A 17,755-nucleotide genomic window follows, 5' to 3' on the forward strand; every position below is an offset into this window, starting at 1 on the left:
AAACAAGGTTTACTTCACTGTCTACAAAACCTATGATGCAGAGTGCCCCTTTTCACTATGACTCTATTTGGGCACTGAACGTACTGGGTAAGTGAACACATGAGCTGGGCCAGCCTGTATAGCCCCACACCTGATGTCACATGTGTCATGTGATCCCTCCTGCTGCCATCCATGCACAGATGAACATCTGAAGAGAGGGGGACTCTGTATATACAACTGTACACACAGAGGCCTCCACACAAGGTGGAACTCACAACAGTACAGGCTTCCAGTTCACATGGAGGCATCAGCATGAGCAGCTGTACACACAGAGGCCTAGTCTCTGCAGATGTTCAACACTCAGTGTGTAGATGCAAGGGGAAAAGGCTACTTGGCATGATCCTGCTCCTTTCTCATGTGATCAGCTACCCAATAAGTTAAACGCTCAAATGGGGCTAATTGCTTGCATACATGTAGTAGAGCTACTCACTTTGTTTTAAAGTAGATTCATCATCCTAAATCAGAAACTTTCAAGAGAAGCTTATTGAATGACTTTTGGGACTTTGTTAGGAGATAATGTTCTCTGAAATTAAATAGCATGCAAGGACCTTACCATGCAGTTTTCTGGAGGACAATGGGCTGGTTCAGTTACAAACCAAAGCAATGGTTTGTTATGATAAGACCTTCAAAGAGCACCCTCTTCCCTTCCCACAATGTAAACCCCTCCCCTTCCTGTGAGGCAAACCAGTTTGCTAATTTAGATAAAACAGTAGACAATGGTTTGTGTTTGCCCTGCAAAACAAGATCAAACCTTGGTTTCTTATGCTGGTTCACAGGACAAGCACAAAACACTGTTTCCCATTTTGTGTGGAAAATGAAACCCTGGTTTGCCTCAAACCAGGAAGAAGAGGGAGACAACAGTCATGTGTAAGGAAAGAAAGGAGTGCACACGCCCCAGGCACCTTGAAGGCACGAGGCACGAAACTATGATTTGTTGTTATACCTGAATCAGCCCAGTATGTTAGTAACTAATTAATAAAGATTCAAGTTTTTATTTATAGAGTACACTTCAGCTAATGAGCAGTAAAGAAATGAAAATGAAATACATACATACATACATATACTTTCAGCATGAAAATTGAGATTTGGTCCACATAACAATCTTTCACACAACTTAAAAGCATTGTACTTACCTTGTGTCTGCACTTAAGTACAACTCCATAGGCTCCTAGACCACCATCACAAAGGAGGAAAAACCCAGATTAGCTACTAGAATTCAGGAAAACAACTTTCAGCATGAATATACACATTATATGAGTCATTATTTAGGACAAATGTTGTTAAAATTACATTTCAAATCTTATCATATGAGCAAATATTGAATATTGGCTAGTGGATTTTTCAAGTATTTATATATTCCTTTATCACTGAATTTAACTATTCCATGTAAATTCAAAGTGTATTTGTTTGCATTTTTTCATATAAAGCAAAATTTAAAAAGGAGTAATATACATACATATGCATACAAACATACTAAAATTAACCACCTTTTCAAGAAAATGACTAATTCTGAATGATTGCAGAATAACATTATGGAAGTGATACAACACAGCACTAGCTGCCGCCGCCGCTCTTCTTGTTGTTCTGTGTCTTTAATTGTAGTTGTACATCCAATGTTTTATAATACTGTAAGGCACCTTGTGAGGGCAATGCAGGGCCTGCCCTCCCAAGAGGCAGGAAGAATTCTCTGCTCAGGTGGCAAATCAGGAGGGGTGAGAGACTGCGCTTCCCGCACACTGCCAAGAAGGCCCCTGCAGGCACTGTCTCCACCGCCACACCAGCCCCACAGCAAATGCCACAGTGGGAGAACAGCAAACATGCAGGGAGGAGGAGGAGCTCCTCCATGTCTCTTGCTCTGAGCCCTCTCCCAAAGCAAGATGTTGAGCAGGCTCTCTGAAGAGGCCATGTGCTTTCATGCCAGATATCTCTTTTTGAGGACTCTCTGGAGAGCCGCTTCAGCTGCACAAAGCAGCTGACATGCCTCTCTGGAGAGGCTGCCTGCCTGATGTCTCATTCGGGGACTCTCCCAGAGCAAGAGATCAGGTGGACAGACAGCCTCTCAAGACAGCCACCTGATTTGATTTATTACATTTATATCTGGCCTTTTTTCCTCCTTAAGGAACCCAAGGCGGCATACATGATCTTCTTCCTCTCCATTTTAGCCTCACAACAACAACCCTGTGAGGTAGGTTGGGCTAAGAGTCTGTGACTGGCCCAAAGTCACCCAGTGAGCTTCCATGGCCGAGTGGGGACTAGAACTTGGATCTCCTGACTCCCAGTCCAACACTCTAGCCCCTACCTCTCTGGAGAGATGCCCAGGCCCAAATGCCATGCATTGAGGGGTCCTTCCTCAAATTGCAGCATTGTTAGGTGGCTTTGGAGACTGCTTGTCCAATCTTTTGTTCGGGAGGAGTGGGTGGGGTGCGGTGTGCGATGACACATTTTGTGCTGCCGCTGGGGCAGTATGCCCAGAAAGGTGAGTTAAAAATCTTTTTATTAATAAAATAATAATAATGGGTAAAATTAATGGAAACAGTAAACTCAATTGTTTAAAAAAAGTATTTTCCTAACAATCCTAAGGAATTTTCCTAAGTATTTCCCTCCAATCTTAAATTCACTACTGAAGCCATCCCATCATACACTACTACAATACACTACCACAAATACCACCACATGGGTCTCACTGATTACAGGCAAACATTTTTTCAGAGACTTGAAAGCTATATGAAAGCTAATGCTGTCCACAGTGGACATTCATTTATTTTCTCCCACTACACTTTCTGGTCAAACAAATGTTGCATTTTTTGTAGTGCTTCAAAAATCCTCCAATTTTATCAGGCACTGTAGAGGGAGAAAAATATGCGTATACCATGTGCACCACCAGCTCTCTAAAAAATTATCTGTCTCCAGCCAGATCTAATTTTACCTCAGTAGGAGATCCAGAACAACTTCCTACAGACATTGTCTTACTCGCATTTTCTTCCTCATTGTGCCCATGTCTCTTCATTCATGCAGTCCCTAATTCAATTCAATTAAGGATATGTACTTACCTTCACCTACAACCCCAAGGATCTCAAATTTATTCATCACATTACCAATGCTAGGAAACTTCATGAAGACAAATTCCTCATGGGACAACAGTCACACAACATGGCATAGAGAAGACCTGAAGGCGTTGCAGCAGACGAAGGAAGTTTTTGATAGAAGGAATCTATATTGGTTGACTGTATACTCTTACATTCATGTATTAACTTTGTAAGAGATTCCTGCGAAGAAAGAAAATATATAGCTGACATTAGCTAAGCTTCCCTCACAACATTTATTAAAATATGAACAATGGCACAATAACTATATATGCAATAGCTCAATAATTACCTTGCATTCTATAAGTTATGTGGTCAAGCCCATCATCAACAGACATTAAGAGAAAAATAGTCCCAGATATGGTATATGATAGCAATAAAGCTTCAGTGCCATTGACGGCAAGGTTATACATAAATAGTGCATAAACAGAAGCACAACATTCTTTCTTTTATTAGCTCAAATAGTTGAAAGCCAGAGAGCTCCTTTGAGATTTACCATATTATGCTCCTCTACTACTTTGCTGGGCCACCTTGTGTTTTGGTGGCAGCTTGTCAGAAAGCACACAGAGCTACTTTTGAAAACAGAAAGTCCAAGGTCCCATGACAGGTACAAAGCATGCAAGCCCTGGAAGCTTGGGTCCAGGCTAAGTATTTCAATGTTAAAACACAGTTCTACTGAAACCATGAGAGAGTTCATTTTAATGGTTTAGGGCACAATCCGAACTCAGAGGTGGCCGACTATCCAATGCAGGGTGGGTGGAGCGCTCCGGCCACCCTGCATTTGCAGCTAGACAGCCAATTTTGGATGTCTAGCTGGGGGCTTCAGAGTGGGGGGGGAGGCTGGACAATGCAGAGGAAACGTTGTAACGACGCTTCCATGGTCTCCTCCTCTCCCCCAGGAACGCCCCCTTTTTGCCTGCTCTGCGCTGCAGTTCCGAGCATGGAGACGGGGAGAATGGTGACATCTACAAGGTGGCAGGAGAGGGGGCGGGGAGTGTGGTTTCTGGGATCTGAGCTTGGAGCCCTGGCTCTAAGCTCGGTTCCCAGAAACAGAAAAATCCTATGGCTGACTACATACTGTCTAGTGGCCATAAAAAGGTAAAGGTGTCCCCAACCAGTCGTGTCCGACTCTAGGGTGCGGTGCTCATCCCCGTTTCTAAGCCGAAGAGCCAGCGCTGTCCGAAGACGCTTCCGTGGTCATGTGGCCGGCATGACTGAACACCGAGGTGCACGGAACGCTGTCACCTTTCCCGCCGAGGCGGTACCTATTTATCTACTTGCAATTTCTTGCTTTCGAACTGCTAGGTTGGCAGAAGCTGGGACTGAAGACGGGAGCTCACTCCGTCACGCAGCACTCGGGTCTCGAACTGCTGACCTGCCGACCTTCCAGTCTGCAGTTCAGCGTCTTAACCACTAAGCCACCGCGGCCCTTGGCCATAGGATTGCTCTTATTTTATTTTACTTTTGAGAAATACATATTTAGATATAAACGTAATGTCAAGGCTTATTGGAACATCCTTCCAATAAAGAATTTCTCATAATACTATTAACATGGTTTCAGCTGAAGAAATAATAATACAAATTTAAAGTTTCTAAATACCAAAGATGAGAATATCAGAAAATGCACACTTTCACCCATGAAACCAAAAGTTTCAAAAGAACGGTGAAATCTGTATGAAGAGCAAAGCAAGAAATCAACTAAGTTAACTGGAGAAATGGAGTCACATCTCAGTGTGCTGGGAACAGAGCTGCTCATGGGAAACAAGAATTCAGGGTAGGAATGAATCTAAATCATTAAATAAGCACATGGGTATAGATGAATGAACCTGTCTGCTGGACTATGCAACCCTAGAAACATGACACTGCATGTCAAGGCAACCCTAGAAACGTGACATCACTATTTGTAGTGTTCCCAAATGCTATTGTAGGGATATCTGTTGCTAATCATCCAAGTATAAATAGGTCAAGTTAAATGATGGAAAGCATCATTTTAAACTTTGGTTTTAAGGAAAAGCTACACTTTATTGATTAATTAATTTAATAAAAATATAATTTTCAAAAAGTTATTTTAGAAGCATTTCCTCTCCATTTAGGCTTAGTTAGAAAGATACCTTGTCCACCTCCATATCATTAACAAGAATCTCTTTGGAACTCCTGACTCCCTAGAAGCAACTTAATTTTTAAAATTAAAAAGAATGTTCATAATCAGTTACATTAGCAGACTACATAAATTCAAAACAAGATCAGGGATGAGGAATCTCTTTCGGCCTGAGGGCCAAATTAAATTTTGGAGAATCTCTTGGGGGCTGCATTCCAGTGGTGGGTTGAAGGCCAAAGGATATTGTAGCTTTATGCTCTTACTGTCAGTAACTAAGCCTTAGGAAAGGCATTACAACCATTTTGAATGTGGAAAAAACTGCACAAAAGCCAGGACCACAACGATTGGTGGATCGGGGGAAATGGTGTGTGTGTCAAGAAATAAGGCCATGTGTGGAACCTTGGGAGGCTCCCTACCCTTCAACTAGACAATAAGCCAATTTTTCCTGGTTTGTTTAGGTGTGTCCATTGGCAGGAGGTGCCAAGCGGTATCACTCAAGACGCATCTAAAGAATTCTTGATTATTGTTACGCCCAAATCAGCCCTACATTTAAACATTATTCAAAAGTATGCCATGGACCAAGAGACATAATAATTTATTGGACCAACTGCTGTATGTGTAAAAATGTACAAACAGAACCAAAGATGCTCATTGATAAGAGGTCACTTCTCTACTTGGAATTTGTAACTGTACATTTCAATTGTGGCAGGCAATTCTGTTGAAGCCCAGGTCGATCTCTGACATGGAAAAACGGCTTGGGTGGTTGACATGATCAATCCTTAGCGTCCTCTCCCACAGAGTGGAACCAAACAAACCCCTCTGGTTTTCTAGGGCACTGTGGGCAACTCAACGAGTGGGACATCAACTACAGTGAAGTTGGTGGAAAACTCAAAACAAGCCTGAAAGAACACAGGCTAGAGCTCACTTTAAAGCCTAGTATAGTATAAATCCTAGGATAACTGCAACTGCAGTTATGCACTACTGTTGCAGCTGTACAAAGTCACCCAGCAGCTTTTTTGGGTGGTCAGAGGCCTAATACAATGTAGGTGCTCCTGGTTAGTCAAAACGCAGATGAGGAATAGGGTTTCTTCCTGTGCTGGATGGGGTTATACTCCCCCTGAAGACTTAGGCTCGCAGGTTGGGTGTACTCCTGGACTTACCCTTGAACTGGGCTGCCCAGGTTTCAGCAGTGGCTAGGAGCATTTTTGCACAGCTGAGGCTAGTGTGTCAACTGTGCCTGTTCCCAGAGGTGTCTAGTCTAGCCACACATGCTTTAGTTACATCCTGTTTGGACTACTGTAACACGGTCTATGTGGGGCTGCCACAAAAAAACTGTTCAGAAATTTCTGCTGGTCCAGAACACTGTGGACAGACTGCTGACCAGGGCCAGTTACAGGGAGCATCTGACTCCCTTGTTACAACAGCTTCACTGACTACCAGTCTATTTCTGGGCAGAATTCAAAGTGATGGTTATGATCTATAAAGTGCTATACAGCTTGGGACCAGGCTACCTGAAAGAACTTCTTCTCCCATATAAGCCTACCCGAGTCTTAAGATCTTTCGAAGCGGCCCTTCTTTCGAGATGCGTTTGGTGGCAACCTGAAAGAGGGCCTTCTTGGTGGCCGCTCCCAGGCTGTGGAACTCCCTGCCAAGGGAGGCTAGGTTTGCTCCTTCTCTGATATGCTTCCGCTGGCAGGCAAAGACCTTTTTATTCAAGCAGGCTTTTGACAGGTAAGCAGATTTGTTGGGTTAGATGCAGTTTTTATTCTGTTGTTGGTATGTTTTTAATTGTGTTTTATTGTATTTGTTTTTATTATTGTTTTAATCACGTCTTATTTGTGATTGTAAGCCACCTTGAGCGCCATTTTTCTTAGTAGAAAGGTAGGGTACAAATCAAAAAAATAAACAATTAAACAAATGATGGAATGGAATCAGTATAAGTACAGGAACACCTTCATCGCACCTTGATGTGGTAGAGTAAGCAAAATTATTCCCCATGGATAGACTATTTTTAAATCACTTTGGATACTATCCCCAAACTGAAAACCAAGTAGAACTGTTAGCTACATAATGAAAACTTTAAATCCATGGAAACCAGACTAATTCAGCCACAATGATATTGCACAAACTGGTGCCAACAATGCTTACACCTGCAAACAGCAAGGAATAATTCCCATGATCTTCTCTACAGGCTGGGATACAGAAGCTATTCAAATATCTGCATGGGAAGCACTGGATAAAAAAGCCTCTCCAGAACTGGCACTCTTGCTGAAATGGGAGGGAAGCATTTGTGCTAATACTCTTACTGGGTTTTAACATTTGTTTTTACTGCCATTGCAAAACAACTGAGATGACAGGCTGAATGCAATTTGAGCAGCAGCACATGGTTTGGTGTTCCATGTGCAATTCGCCCTCCCAAAATAATGATATTGCTAGGAAAACTGCTTTACTTTCATTAGACCAAATAAAAACATTAGTGATATAACCTTTTCAAAGGAGTTAAAACATTTTGGAAATTACTGTCAGAAGAAAGGATTTAATTATATTATCTATGCGCCTAAACAGATTATCTGAATTTCAAAAGTGCTTAGTAATTAAAAGCTCACTAAATCATGTTTGTTGCAAGCAGTGAAGTTAGTAAGAAGCAGAGACAATCCCTACAGCAAGTGGGGGACAGGATGGTATTAACCAACCCTTTCACCTCTCTTTGCAAGTGGTATCTCAGTGATTAGTTTATACCAGGGGAAAATTTATACTAGTATATGGATGGGAAATTAGCAAGTGTTTGGCCACACACACCACTATCGTGTACTTATTCATACACATTAAGAACATGGGTTAACAGCAAAGAGGTAAGTAAGGCACATATGTGTGAAGTAGTCACAGTAGCTCAGTGTATTTCCAACTCCCCACATCCCCAGTGACTGCTAGCATGCTAATAAATTCAGCAGTTTGGCTGCATGAAGTGGAGGAAGAGGATGTCAGGGTGGAAACTGAGCAGATAGAACCCCAGAGCAGTTCTGATTCTGAGGAGGATCAGCAATCCGTGGGAAAGGAGCCAGCTCATCCCTCACAGGCACAGCAGCTGGCAGAGATTCCTCCTGCTGGTATTCCTGAGATAGTGATCCTAGCAGTGAGAAAGTGCGGGAACGAAGCTTGCTAGATGCTCAATGCAGATGCAGGGAGCGACGAGCGATGGAGGGCGCGGAAAGGAGGCGTAGTGTCCGTTTGGCATGCAAGCAACAGCCGCCTCCCATGGACCCAAGGGAAAGAGGGAGGATCTCTCCCTAGCCCATAAGTTCAGGGTCTTCAAGTGACTCTCTTTCAAACGGGGATCAACTGCCTACTCCCTACTCGGGGCATAGGCCACTCTGCTGTCGCTGGTGATTAGCATCTGAAAGAGTCATTAAGTTGTAACAGGAATAAAGCCTTGAAAAGAATCCTTTCTTCTGTGTCCTGAGTTGGCTATTGGAGTCTACTGAAAGAGGCCGCTAGGGTGCTCCTGACAGAGGAATAACTAGTCCTCCTAGGAAAATAATCAGCAGGTTCTGGCACTCATTATACTGAACTGATAAGGGAGGAGCTCGATAGGATGAAGGGTGCTGGGCAAGCTCCTGTAATTTCTATTCTCCCTTGTCCATATGGCTCCTTTCCCTCTGACTGCAAAAAGCTTTTTTCCCTCACACAGACACCAATACAACTGTGTTGCGGGCAGTGTTACAAGTATGATCTGTGTGGCATCTTTGGCCTCCAAGCAGCCCTTGAACCCCTCTATGATCATTTTCTGGATTCTAGATCCTGATGGACAACTGACTATAATCTATTCCTGGAGAGAGTGACCATGTGTGTGGAGAAACAATGTGAGTGAATGTATGTATATATACTGGTTACGAGGATGCCACTGTGACATTCTTGCTACCACCACATGTTGATTGGTGCAAACATTAGCAACATTCAGCCTCTCATTCCATTGCCCACTGGTTGAATTTAGGAAAATGTTTGAAGAAATGATACATTTAGCATCTCAGATTCACCTATTTGCTGTTGGCTAATTTGGTCCTGTAAAGGCCAAAATTCGACCGAGGCAAGGAAGTGAAAGTGGTTGTAAAGACACAAATTGGGTGCAAGCTATACTGTACAGCTGTATTGAAATAAGCATTTCAATAACGCTGGCGTGTGTGTTTTCCATCAGAATGCAAAGCTCAAGGTAAAGCAACCTCTGTAGTGTAAACACTACAGTCTTTAACCAACATTTCCTTTAATTAAGCTTTTGCTTAAATGTGAAACTGACATTGCCTTTTTTGCATCAAAAACACAGTGAGACATTAAAGGAACGTGACTGTTTAAATGTTTTTCATTTTCAAGGCAATCTGAAATTTGAGCCAATGGTAGCTAAATCAATAAAAGGATATAATAATGCAAGCATCCAATGAAAGATTTCTTTCTTTCTTTCTTTCTTTCTTTCTTTCTTTCTTTCTTTCTTTCTTTCTTTTTACTAAGTCAATCTCCTCCCCTCCCCAATATGAAACAGCCTTACATTTTCTGGGTTTGAGAGGGTTTTTTAGAACAAAATATTTTTGCATGCAGATATCTAGCTTTTGACCTCAGCACATGGATTAAGGAAATCCTACATTTCCTCCCAGCTACTGATGTAAGCAACAAACATGCATGGGTCAACTCACAGGATACCTCTATAAATACAGTAAGAAAACAATCCTATGGTCCCCTGAGAGCCTCCCAGGGACCATAGGGTATTTCCCCCTCCCAAGGCTGTAGATGCTCCTATGACTTCAGGAGGGGGAATCCAACACTGGATCTCTCCCTCCTCCCCCTCACAGCTGTTGTGAAAAGAATTGCACCTCTAGTAGGAGTGCAATTCATCGGACAACATGAGCATCTCCCAAGCATTCCTAGAGAATTAAAATTTCCAGACATTATGAGGGCCTGGAGAAAAAAAGCCCTGGTTTTTATTGTTCAGAAAAAAACAGATGGGGGAGGGGGGAGACAGAAAAATATGCAATACATTTTAGCACTCATTACAAGTCCAAAGAGTACAGACCTGAACTTTAGGAACATAGTTGGTTTGCTATAAAATCATCATTAAAATGAAACGTATTTACAAGTATACTCATTTGTAATTATAGTTTGAATAAACTATACTTTTAAATGCAATACACTAAACATGATAATTTTATGAGGAAACCAAGTTGTATAATATATTTTAGGTTCCTATTTTATGTCTGACCAAAAGGATCTTCAGTATGTAGTCCATGAAAAGTCTGAATCATCTTAGAAGCAGGAAGAGCTGGATGCAGAGGAAGACTGCTCCAGCATCTTTTCTTGTCTGTGAGGATTGATTCGGGTGGGGTTTAAGGAAATATGGTCTGCAGGAAAAGCTATTTAGAACTTATTTGGCTGTGGTACACTCTTACCTATTGGGAATGGTAACTAAGCATATTTAATTTAAGAACTTTTAAGCAATCTTTTTTTTTTTTTTTTAAAGAAGCATAGGTGGGAGAAACTGCATATTGTTCTGTTGCTTGTAGAAGCAGTGCGTTATCTCACATGTGGGTTTCAGAACTACATTCATTGACTTGCTACAACATCTAACCAAAACAAGCCCAGAAATACTGGACTCAGTAGAACAAAATGCAAACAGTCAAGAATGCACATTTTCTTCACATTATAATCTGGTGACACCAATTATATGTTGGGAAACTGAGTATGACTTGGAGCACCTCTAAAAGTATCAGTAAAAAACCCATCAGATCAGTAAGTTTAAGAATAATTTCAGTAAGGAATGGAAGAAATAGCTCTATTCAGAGTGTTAGAGAGGATTTTTAAAAACAACTCTCCATGTCTTCAGAATTTCCAGAAATTTTACATCTCTAGTCTTCCTATAAAAAAAGTCTGCCCATTACGTAGTTTTTAGAAATCATTTCTGGGGAGTAATGGCGGAAAGACTATAGCCTGAAGCCACAAATGACATATGGGACACTGACTTTCTCATACTGATGAAAACTAAAGAACCAAATCTTTGACTTCAGGTCAATAATATAAAAGTAATTAAAAACCAATGTACTAGACAGTTATTGCAAATATGGAATACCTACATGCACATGCTGGGTTCAAATATTCAACTAACATCAACCTTCTCCTAAAAGCATGGACCAGAGAACAAGCTGATATGAATACATGGGTTAAATTAAGCATCTAACATGAGCAGTGTGTTAGACACGGCCCTAAAAACAGGGCTTCAAAAAAATAAGGTATGAGGTCTCCATAAATGTTAAAAAGGTTACTCAGAACAGTGTTCACAATAGAAAATTGCAAAATTCAGAACACTACTTATGAACCAGAATACGCAGAACTGGCAATAGGTACTTTATTTTAAAAGGTAGCAATATTAATAGCTTCTCAATAATTTTGTTAACAAACTTTGAACTTGGTTCAGCCAGTGCATTCTATTGAGAAGCAGTGACTGACAGCAGAATAAACCACTTTTCCCTCACATGCCAACACATCCTTCTCTCTTTCCTTCTGCAGCATGAAGAACCCTATTTTGGGAGGAAGGAGAGTCCCGAACACATGACACTGTTGCCTAGTGACACACAAGCTGTTTTTATTGCTCTATTGATCATACATAGATATCTTAGCAGCTAATGCTGCTCGGAGCCCCCAGAGATCTTTCCAATAGCAAGAAGCAACAGCCAAATTGGAAATGGGGGCAGTGGTGCTGCTAGTCACAAGTCACCAGGCAGAGGTATATGGCCCAGCTGCCACCCAGAGGGCTGCAAACCAGAGAGGTGGCACTGGTAAACCATGAGACTGCATCTATATACCATTTTTATTTAAATCCTTCCCCCACTCCCCTGAGCAAGAGTGGCTGCAAACTCAGTGAACCCCAAAGGGTGGCATCTGATTGGTAGAACTTACTGCTCCTCTCACTTGAGGGTGAGGGGATTATTTTCATTAACATTGTGTACAGCTGCAGACTGCTATATTTTTCAGTGCATGCCAGTCAACTGGCAAGCAAACCTATCCATTCCACCAACCCAGGAAAGGGAACAGAGCTACACCTAAGGGTAAAAAGAAAACAGTGGGGCAGCAGTGGCAGGGAGGGAACGAAAACAGCAGCTCTGCCACCCAAAGAAAGGTTTAAAAAGCAGTGCTGCCATGGTAGTGGGTGCCCTTCAAACCTGGCAATGCCTCTGAATGGGGGCAAGAGGAGCAGGGCTGAGACACTGAAGTTATGGCATGGTATAAATAAGGAAAGAAATATGCTCACATTTTGCCTGTTGCTAGTAGCAGTGTTTGGAGTATGTACAATTGCAAATTTTACTAATTATGTATTTAAATAAAGATGTTCGTTCTGTACATTGGTATTAGTCAGTAATCTGATGAAATACTCCAATGGAACAAAAAACCTGCAACAATTCATGAATATCAAATATAAATTTAAAAATCTACATTTGATTACATGCATTCATTAACATTTGGAGTCAAGGCAACCAAAGTACAAAATCATTGCTCCTGCTGATTTGAATGAGCCTACTTATCCAGGCTTGTCATTAACATGTTGCCTGGTCATCACTGAAAAACAGAAATTGCCCCCAGGTGACCAAGTGGTGGCTCAAGAGCCCTGATTTGTAAGACATTTTCCAATACAAGTCTAGCCCTTTAAATATAAGTTTTAAAAAATCTATTTGATATGCTCAGTTCGGTGTTTATTGAACTCTGATAATAACCAAGCCAACACTTTCACACCAGAAGCCTTATGCTTTGTTTTGCAAAGAGCTCACCTAATAAATTAAAGTAACTCATTAAGAGCCAGCAGACTTACTGTGCTAGGTGACGGTTTGTTCTCTCTACCTTTTCCTTGCCATAACACCAAGTCATGAGGTAAGGTGTGGATGTACTCTTCATTAATCACAAATTTGCTGCTTTGGGAGCTTTACGGCTGAAAAGTGGCTTATAAATAAACATGGATACTAATAATTTGTAGCAGCAAAAGATGCAGTTGCTTTGAAATAAAATAGCCTGGAAGACTACTTATGGTTATTTGGGAAGTTAAAAAAGGCACTTGACTAATTCTCAGAGATAGATGCCACATATATTTCCAAGCTGATTTCTTGTAGGAAAGCCAAGTTCTGTCCAAACATTGCAGGTTAAAAAATGTGACTGTTCTGGGATTAAAACTTTTTTTTTTTTTTTAAGAAAAATGAATTCTCAGAACAGCTGAGTTGTTTTTTTAACCTGTCCTTTTGAAGATCCTAGGGTCAAAACAGACATTACTTCAAAGCTAGCCTTTTTTCATTTTTATCCTAGAGTAGGCACAGGGGACCCACTGCAGATAATGACCCTAGTTTTGTTGGGGGGGGGGTTAAAGCCCCCTACACCCCAATCCAGATCAGATCCCTGCATAAAAACAGAGATACATATGCCCCTTAGATTCCCCCCTCCCCTCATATACACTTCAGAAAAAGTAGCTTTCAAATACATATCAGAAGGGAAGGTTTGGGTTTTTTTTTTCAGACTAGGAATAACTGCTTCTTGCAAAGTTGTGCTTATCAAAATAAATCAAATTTGAATTCTTGCTTGAAGCATTTATGTAACAATGTTGTTGACGCTTGCTTATTCCCTAGGAGTTTTCCTGTGGGGTCCCTCAGTGGTTAATTTTGTTTTTTAAATATTATAATTAACGGCAAGTTCCATAATATAATAGAGGCAGACAAAAACATGATAAAAATAGGACAGCAATGATTCTTTTGAGAATACAAATCCAAGGTTGTACTTTCATTTAGCTAACTCTATGACCTTAGGTAAGGGATCCTTCCAAAAATGTTTATGGGAAGCTGGAGGCCCAGTATTACATACACCTCAAACAACAAGTCCTGTTTAGCTGTTCCTCTGATACGCATACATCCACATGATCATCTGGTTTATGGAGTATAGTGTCATCAATACACCCAATTCCATTTCTACTTTTCACATGTTTCAAGGGAGGCAGTGCTGTCCCTGAACTCCGAGTGCCGTGATGGACTGGATGAGGGTGAACCAGACAATTGTGGAAGACTTAGTACACTGGTTGGAAAGGGAAAGTCCATTTCTAGATGAGGTTATACTCTTCCTGAAAGATCAGGCTCCCAGGTTGGGGAAACTTTTGGGTCTGCCCTTGCTCAGAGATTTTCCGGCGATGGTTTTTGGACCAAAATGTCTTCCACCACCTACAGCTACAGTACCAAAGACAACTTCTGTCAGAAGAGACCTGACCACTGTCATCTATACCTTGGTCATATCTATATTAGACTACTGTGATGCACTCTACATGGGGCTGCCCATGAAACTAGCTTAGAAACTACAACTGGTTCAGAATATCACCACCTGACTGGTGTCAGGGGCAAATCAACATATTACACCTATATAATTGATTTAGCATTGGTTACAAGAGAATATTCAGGCCCAGTTTAAAGTGTTTGCTTTGATCCTAGATTTGACATGGATACTAAGAGGCCACTGATTCCATCATATACGGAGGTCAGATTAACTTTCACTGGAAGCAGGGCCTTCCAGTGCTGCCCCAGAGCTATGGAACATCCTCCTATACCATTTACTTTCCGGGCAGTCTGTAAACGGGTTAAGACACTCCTGTTTGAACATGCCTTCATTAGTGTTCTGTTTTGCTGCTGACGTTGTTTTACCGGATCATTTCAAAATGTTGTTTGGATTCACTTATTGTTTAACTACTTTGAAACCACTGGTGAAATACAGTTTAAGTATTGTAAATAAATGAAGTAACAGAATCTGAATTTAATTCAGATGGACATGTTACATTCTGTATTCTTTTAAGCGTAAATTCATTACCCTCAGAAACAGAATTGTGGCCTGCTTTTCTATATAATAAAAAAGAAAATGGGGAAAAGTATTTTACTTCTGAGATCAAGCAATATAAACATAACTTGTAGCAGTAACAATAATATGTATGAATAGAAAACAGTATGGGCATTAACCATCTATCTCCTGGAGAATTTTACTCATTAAATAGCCTTGCTTCTGAAAAAGTTCTGGGCACTTACTGTACTGGATCATGGCTCTTGTCTTTAAGTGATTTTGCTTTGACTCATTGTCTATTTAAGGTCACAAACAGAAATCCATTACTTGTAATGGATACATTAAATCCATTGTTTCTCTTGTCTCTAAGCAGATATAATTCTACAAGTTGAACAAACATAGGTTTTGGATTATGTTCCTAGGAATAAGGCTGCAAATTGGTATTTTTTTTGTATCATCCAATTCATATGTACTCATATGCATGGATTACAGAAATCGGAAACTTGATTTAAGCCAATCTTTATTAAATCAGTGGTTTAATGTTAGTTAAATAAAAACAGAACACAATTATTTAAACTGTCACAAAAAAACAAGTCAACTCATCCTCAATTTAAGGCTGGTGCTGAGATAATTCTTTGTTGTTGTTATTCAGTCGTTCAGTCGTGTAGTGCCATGTGCTCCCTCTCTCCACCAGCCAACTCCCTTCATGCCTGTCTGTAACAATACTTCAAAGTTACAACTACACCAAAATTAGCCATGGTTATTTTTTAATCTGCATGGGCTCCTACCTCAGCATTTGACTGAAACCAGCTATGGTTAATTAGGCTCAACCCTACTTTCTACCAGCCATCCCAAGGTTCAACCAAGAATGGAATACATATTCTGATGTATTTAAAATACAAATGTTGAGTACATTAGTAGGACTCAATAATAATTTTCTATATCCCTCCTCCAGAATGTTCAATCCAGAGAAGGTACATTTATTTTAGTCATATAACATAATTGACAATCAACAGGCATACTTTAAAGAATGTGGATAAAAATGCTGTTCAAGATTGCTGCATATACTCTCCTTGATTCTGCATGCCATATTTGTTTTACAGTCAATTAGCAAGCCAGTTTTATGGGACTGCCAATACAGCTGATCACATTCCTTATATACATGGGGGGAGGGAAGTTGCAAGAGACAAATGAAGGAGAAAAATTGAATATTTATATTTAACCTTACTGTTAAAAGGATAGCCATATATTATAAACAATATCTCTCATTATTCAGTGGCACTAGTCAACATAATAGAGTTGTGCACTGAATGTTGAGCATTTCATGTTCTTAATAGTTTTTATACCAACCTATTCCAAAACAGACCTACTATGCATTTCCTGCCGCTAGTTTCTACCAATGCTTGCTGGCAAGGGTATGGGACCCCATTTTTACTATCTCGTGCGTTGGTAAGGCATACACTTCATATGTTAAATCTTTCCATTTCAGTCTCTAGCAACTCCAGTTAAAATACCTCAGGTGAGGTTGCTAGCAAAGACCTCAGGTTCAGATCCTAGACAGACACAGTCAAGACAGGGGATGCAATATTGGACTAGATGAGCCATCAGTCTGCCTCTGTAAAAAGTTTGTTTTTGAGAAACATTCTTATGAGCCACTGATGGTATTTCACACTCACACAAGGATAAATACAATCTAATGTGTTTAACAAAAGTTCTTTGTACTGGCGGTGACACTGTACAACAGAACAGTAAACAAAGACTACTTTAAAGATAAAGGCATTGTTTATAAAGACCAAAGTACATGGCTTCACAAGACAGCAAAAGTGCTATTTTCTATATTATTGCACAGTTAAAAACCAATCAAAAAACAAAACAAAAACAAAGATACCCTCAGAAGTTTAACTTTATTGAGTTAGTCTTGTAGACTCTTGTCCTTATTTATTTATGTGAAATGGCTTTTAAAAATAACCCAGATAAAGCTAAATCTAAGGGCCATTTTATATATAATAGAATTTGTATAAGTGAGCAGCATTCACTAGTACCGAAGTTCAGTCTATGGATGTCTAGAGTACCTTCTAGCCCAAAGTTAAGTGCTGAATTTCAGTTTGCAGCCAGAGGCATGGACAAAGTGCTTGGAGGAGAGTGGCCTACCACGTACTTCCTTGATCCTTGACCTTCTTGGCTTACATTACAACATTTTGTGGTTTTAAGCTTTCATATTTTATATTGTTTTATGCTGTGCTTTGTGGTTTTAATTTTTGTGAATCACCCAGAGAGCTTCAGCTATTGGGCAGTATAGAAATGAAATGAAACGAAACAAACAAATAAATAAATAAATTATCTAGCAGAATGGGATTGACTGGTGGTGTCAACAAGATAAACTGTATCTCAATACAAGAGGAAGCAGTCCCACCTGCCTTGAAGGAGATAGTTGTGATATTCCTCCTGAAGAACCCCCCTTTGGACCTGGAAAACTGTAAAAACCATTAATTGCAAATATCCCATTTTTGGCAAGATGCTTTAGCAGATGGTTGCTGTGCAACTCTAAGCACTCTTGGATGATCACCTGGATTTCAGTCTGATTTTGGCAGGGAGGAAGACTGGGGAAATGTGACCCTGTTCATTCACTTGGATCTCTTAGCTTTCAACCATGTTGATAGTGGTAACTTTCTGGATAGGCTGACTTAGGAGTCAGGGGCACAGC

The 17,755-nt window shown here is 40.5% G+C and overlaps 1 protein-coding gene across 3 annotated transcripts in view; it reads right to left on the bottom strand.

Annotated features, from left to right (window-relative positions):
• The window catches only part of CDKL5 (cyclin dependent kinase like 5), a 105,894-nt gene that overhangs the window by 76,751 nt on the left and 11,388 nt on the right, over positions 1-17,755 (bottom strand). For all 3 annotated transcript variants that reach the window (XM_084844082.1, XM_084844080.1, XM_084844081.1), the window contains exons 2-3: positions 3,090-3,305; positions 1,173-1,207 (exon numbers count right to left, since the gene is read on the bottom strand). In XM_084844082.1, coding sequence (XP_084700208.1) covers positions 1,173-1,207; positions 3,090-3,153 — 99 coding nt within the window. In that variant the 5' untranslated portion in view covers positions 3,154-3,305. The remainder of the gene's footprint in view (positions 1-1,172; positions 1,208-3,089; positions 3,306-17,755) is intronic.

This window comes from Heloderma suspectum, chromosome 3 (genome assembly GCF_057233095.1).
Source record: "Heloderma suspectum isolate Gila_16-S chromosome 3, 16-S_ref, whole genome shotgun sequence".
Taxonomy (NCBI): domain Eukaryota; kingdom Metazoa; phylum Chordata; class Lepidosauria; order Squamata; family Helodermatidae; genus Heloderma; species Heloderma suspectum.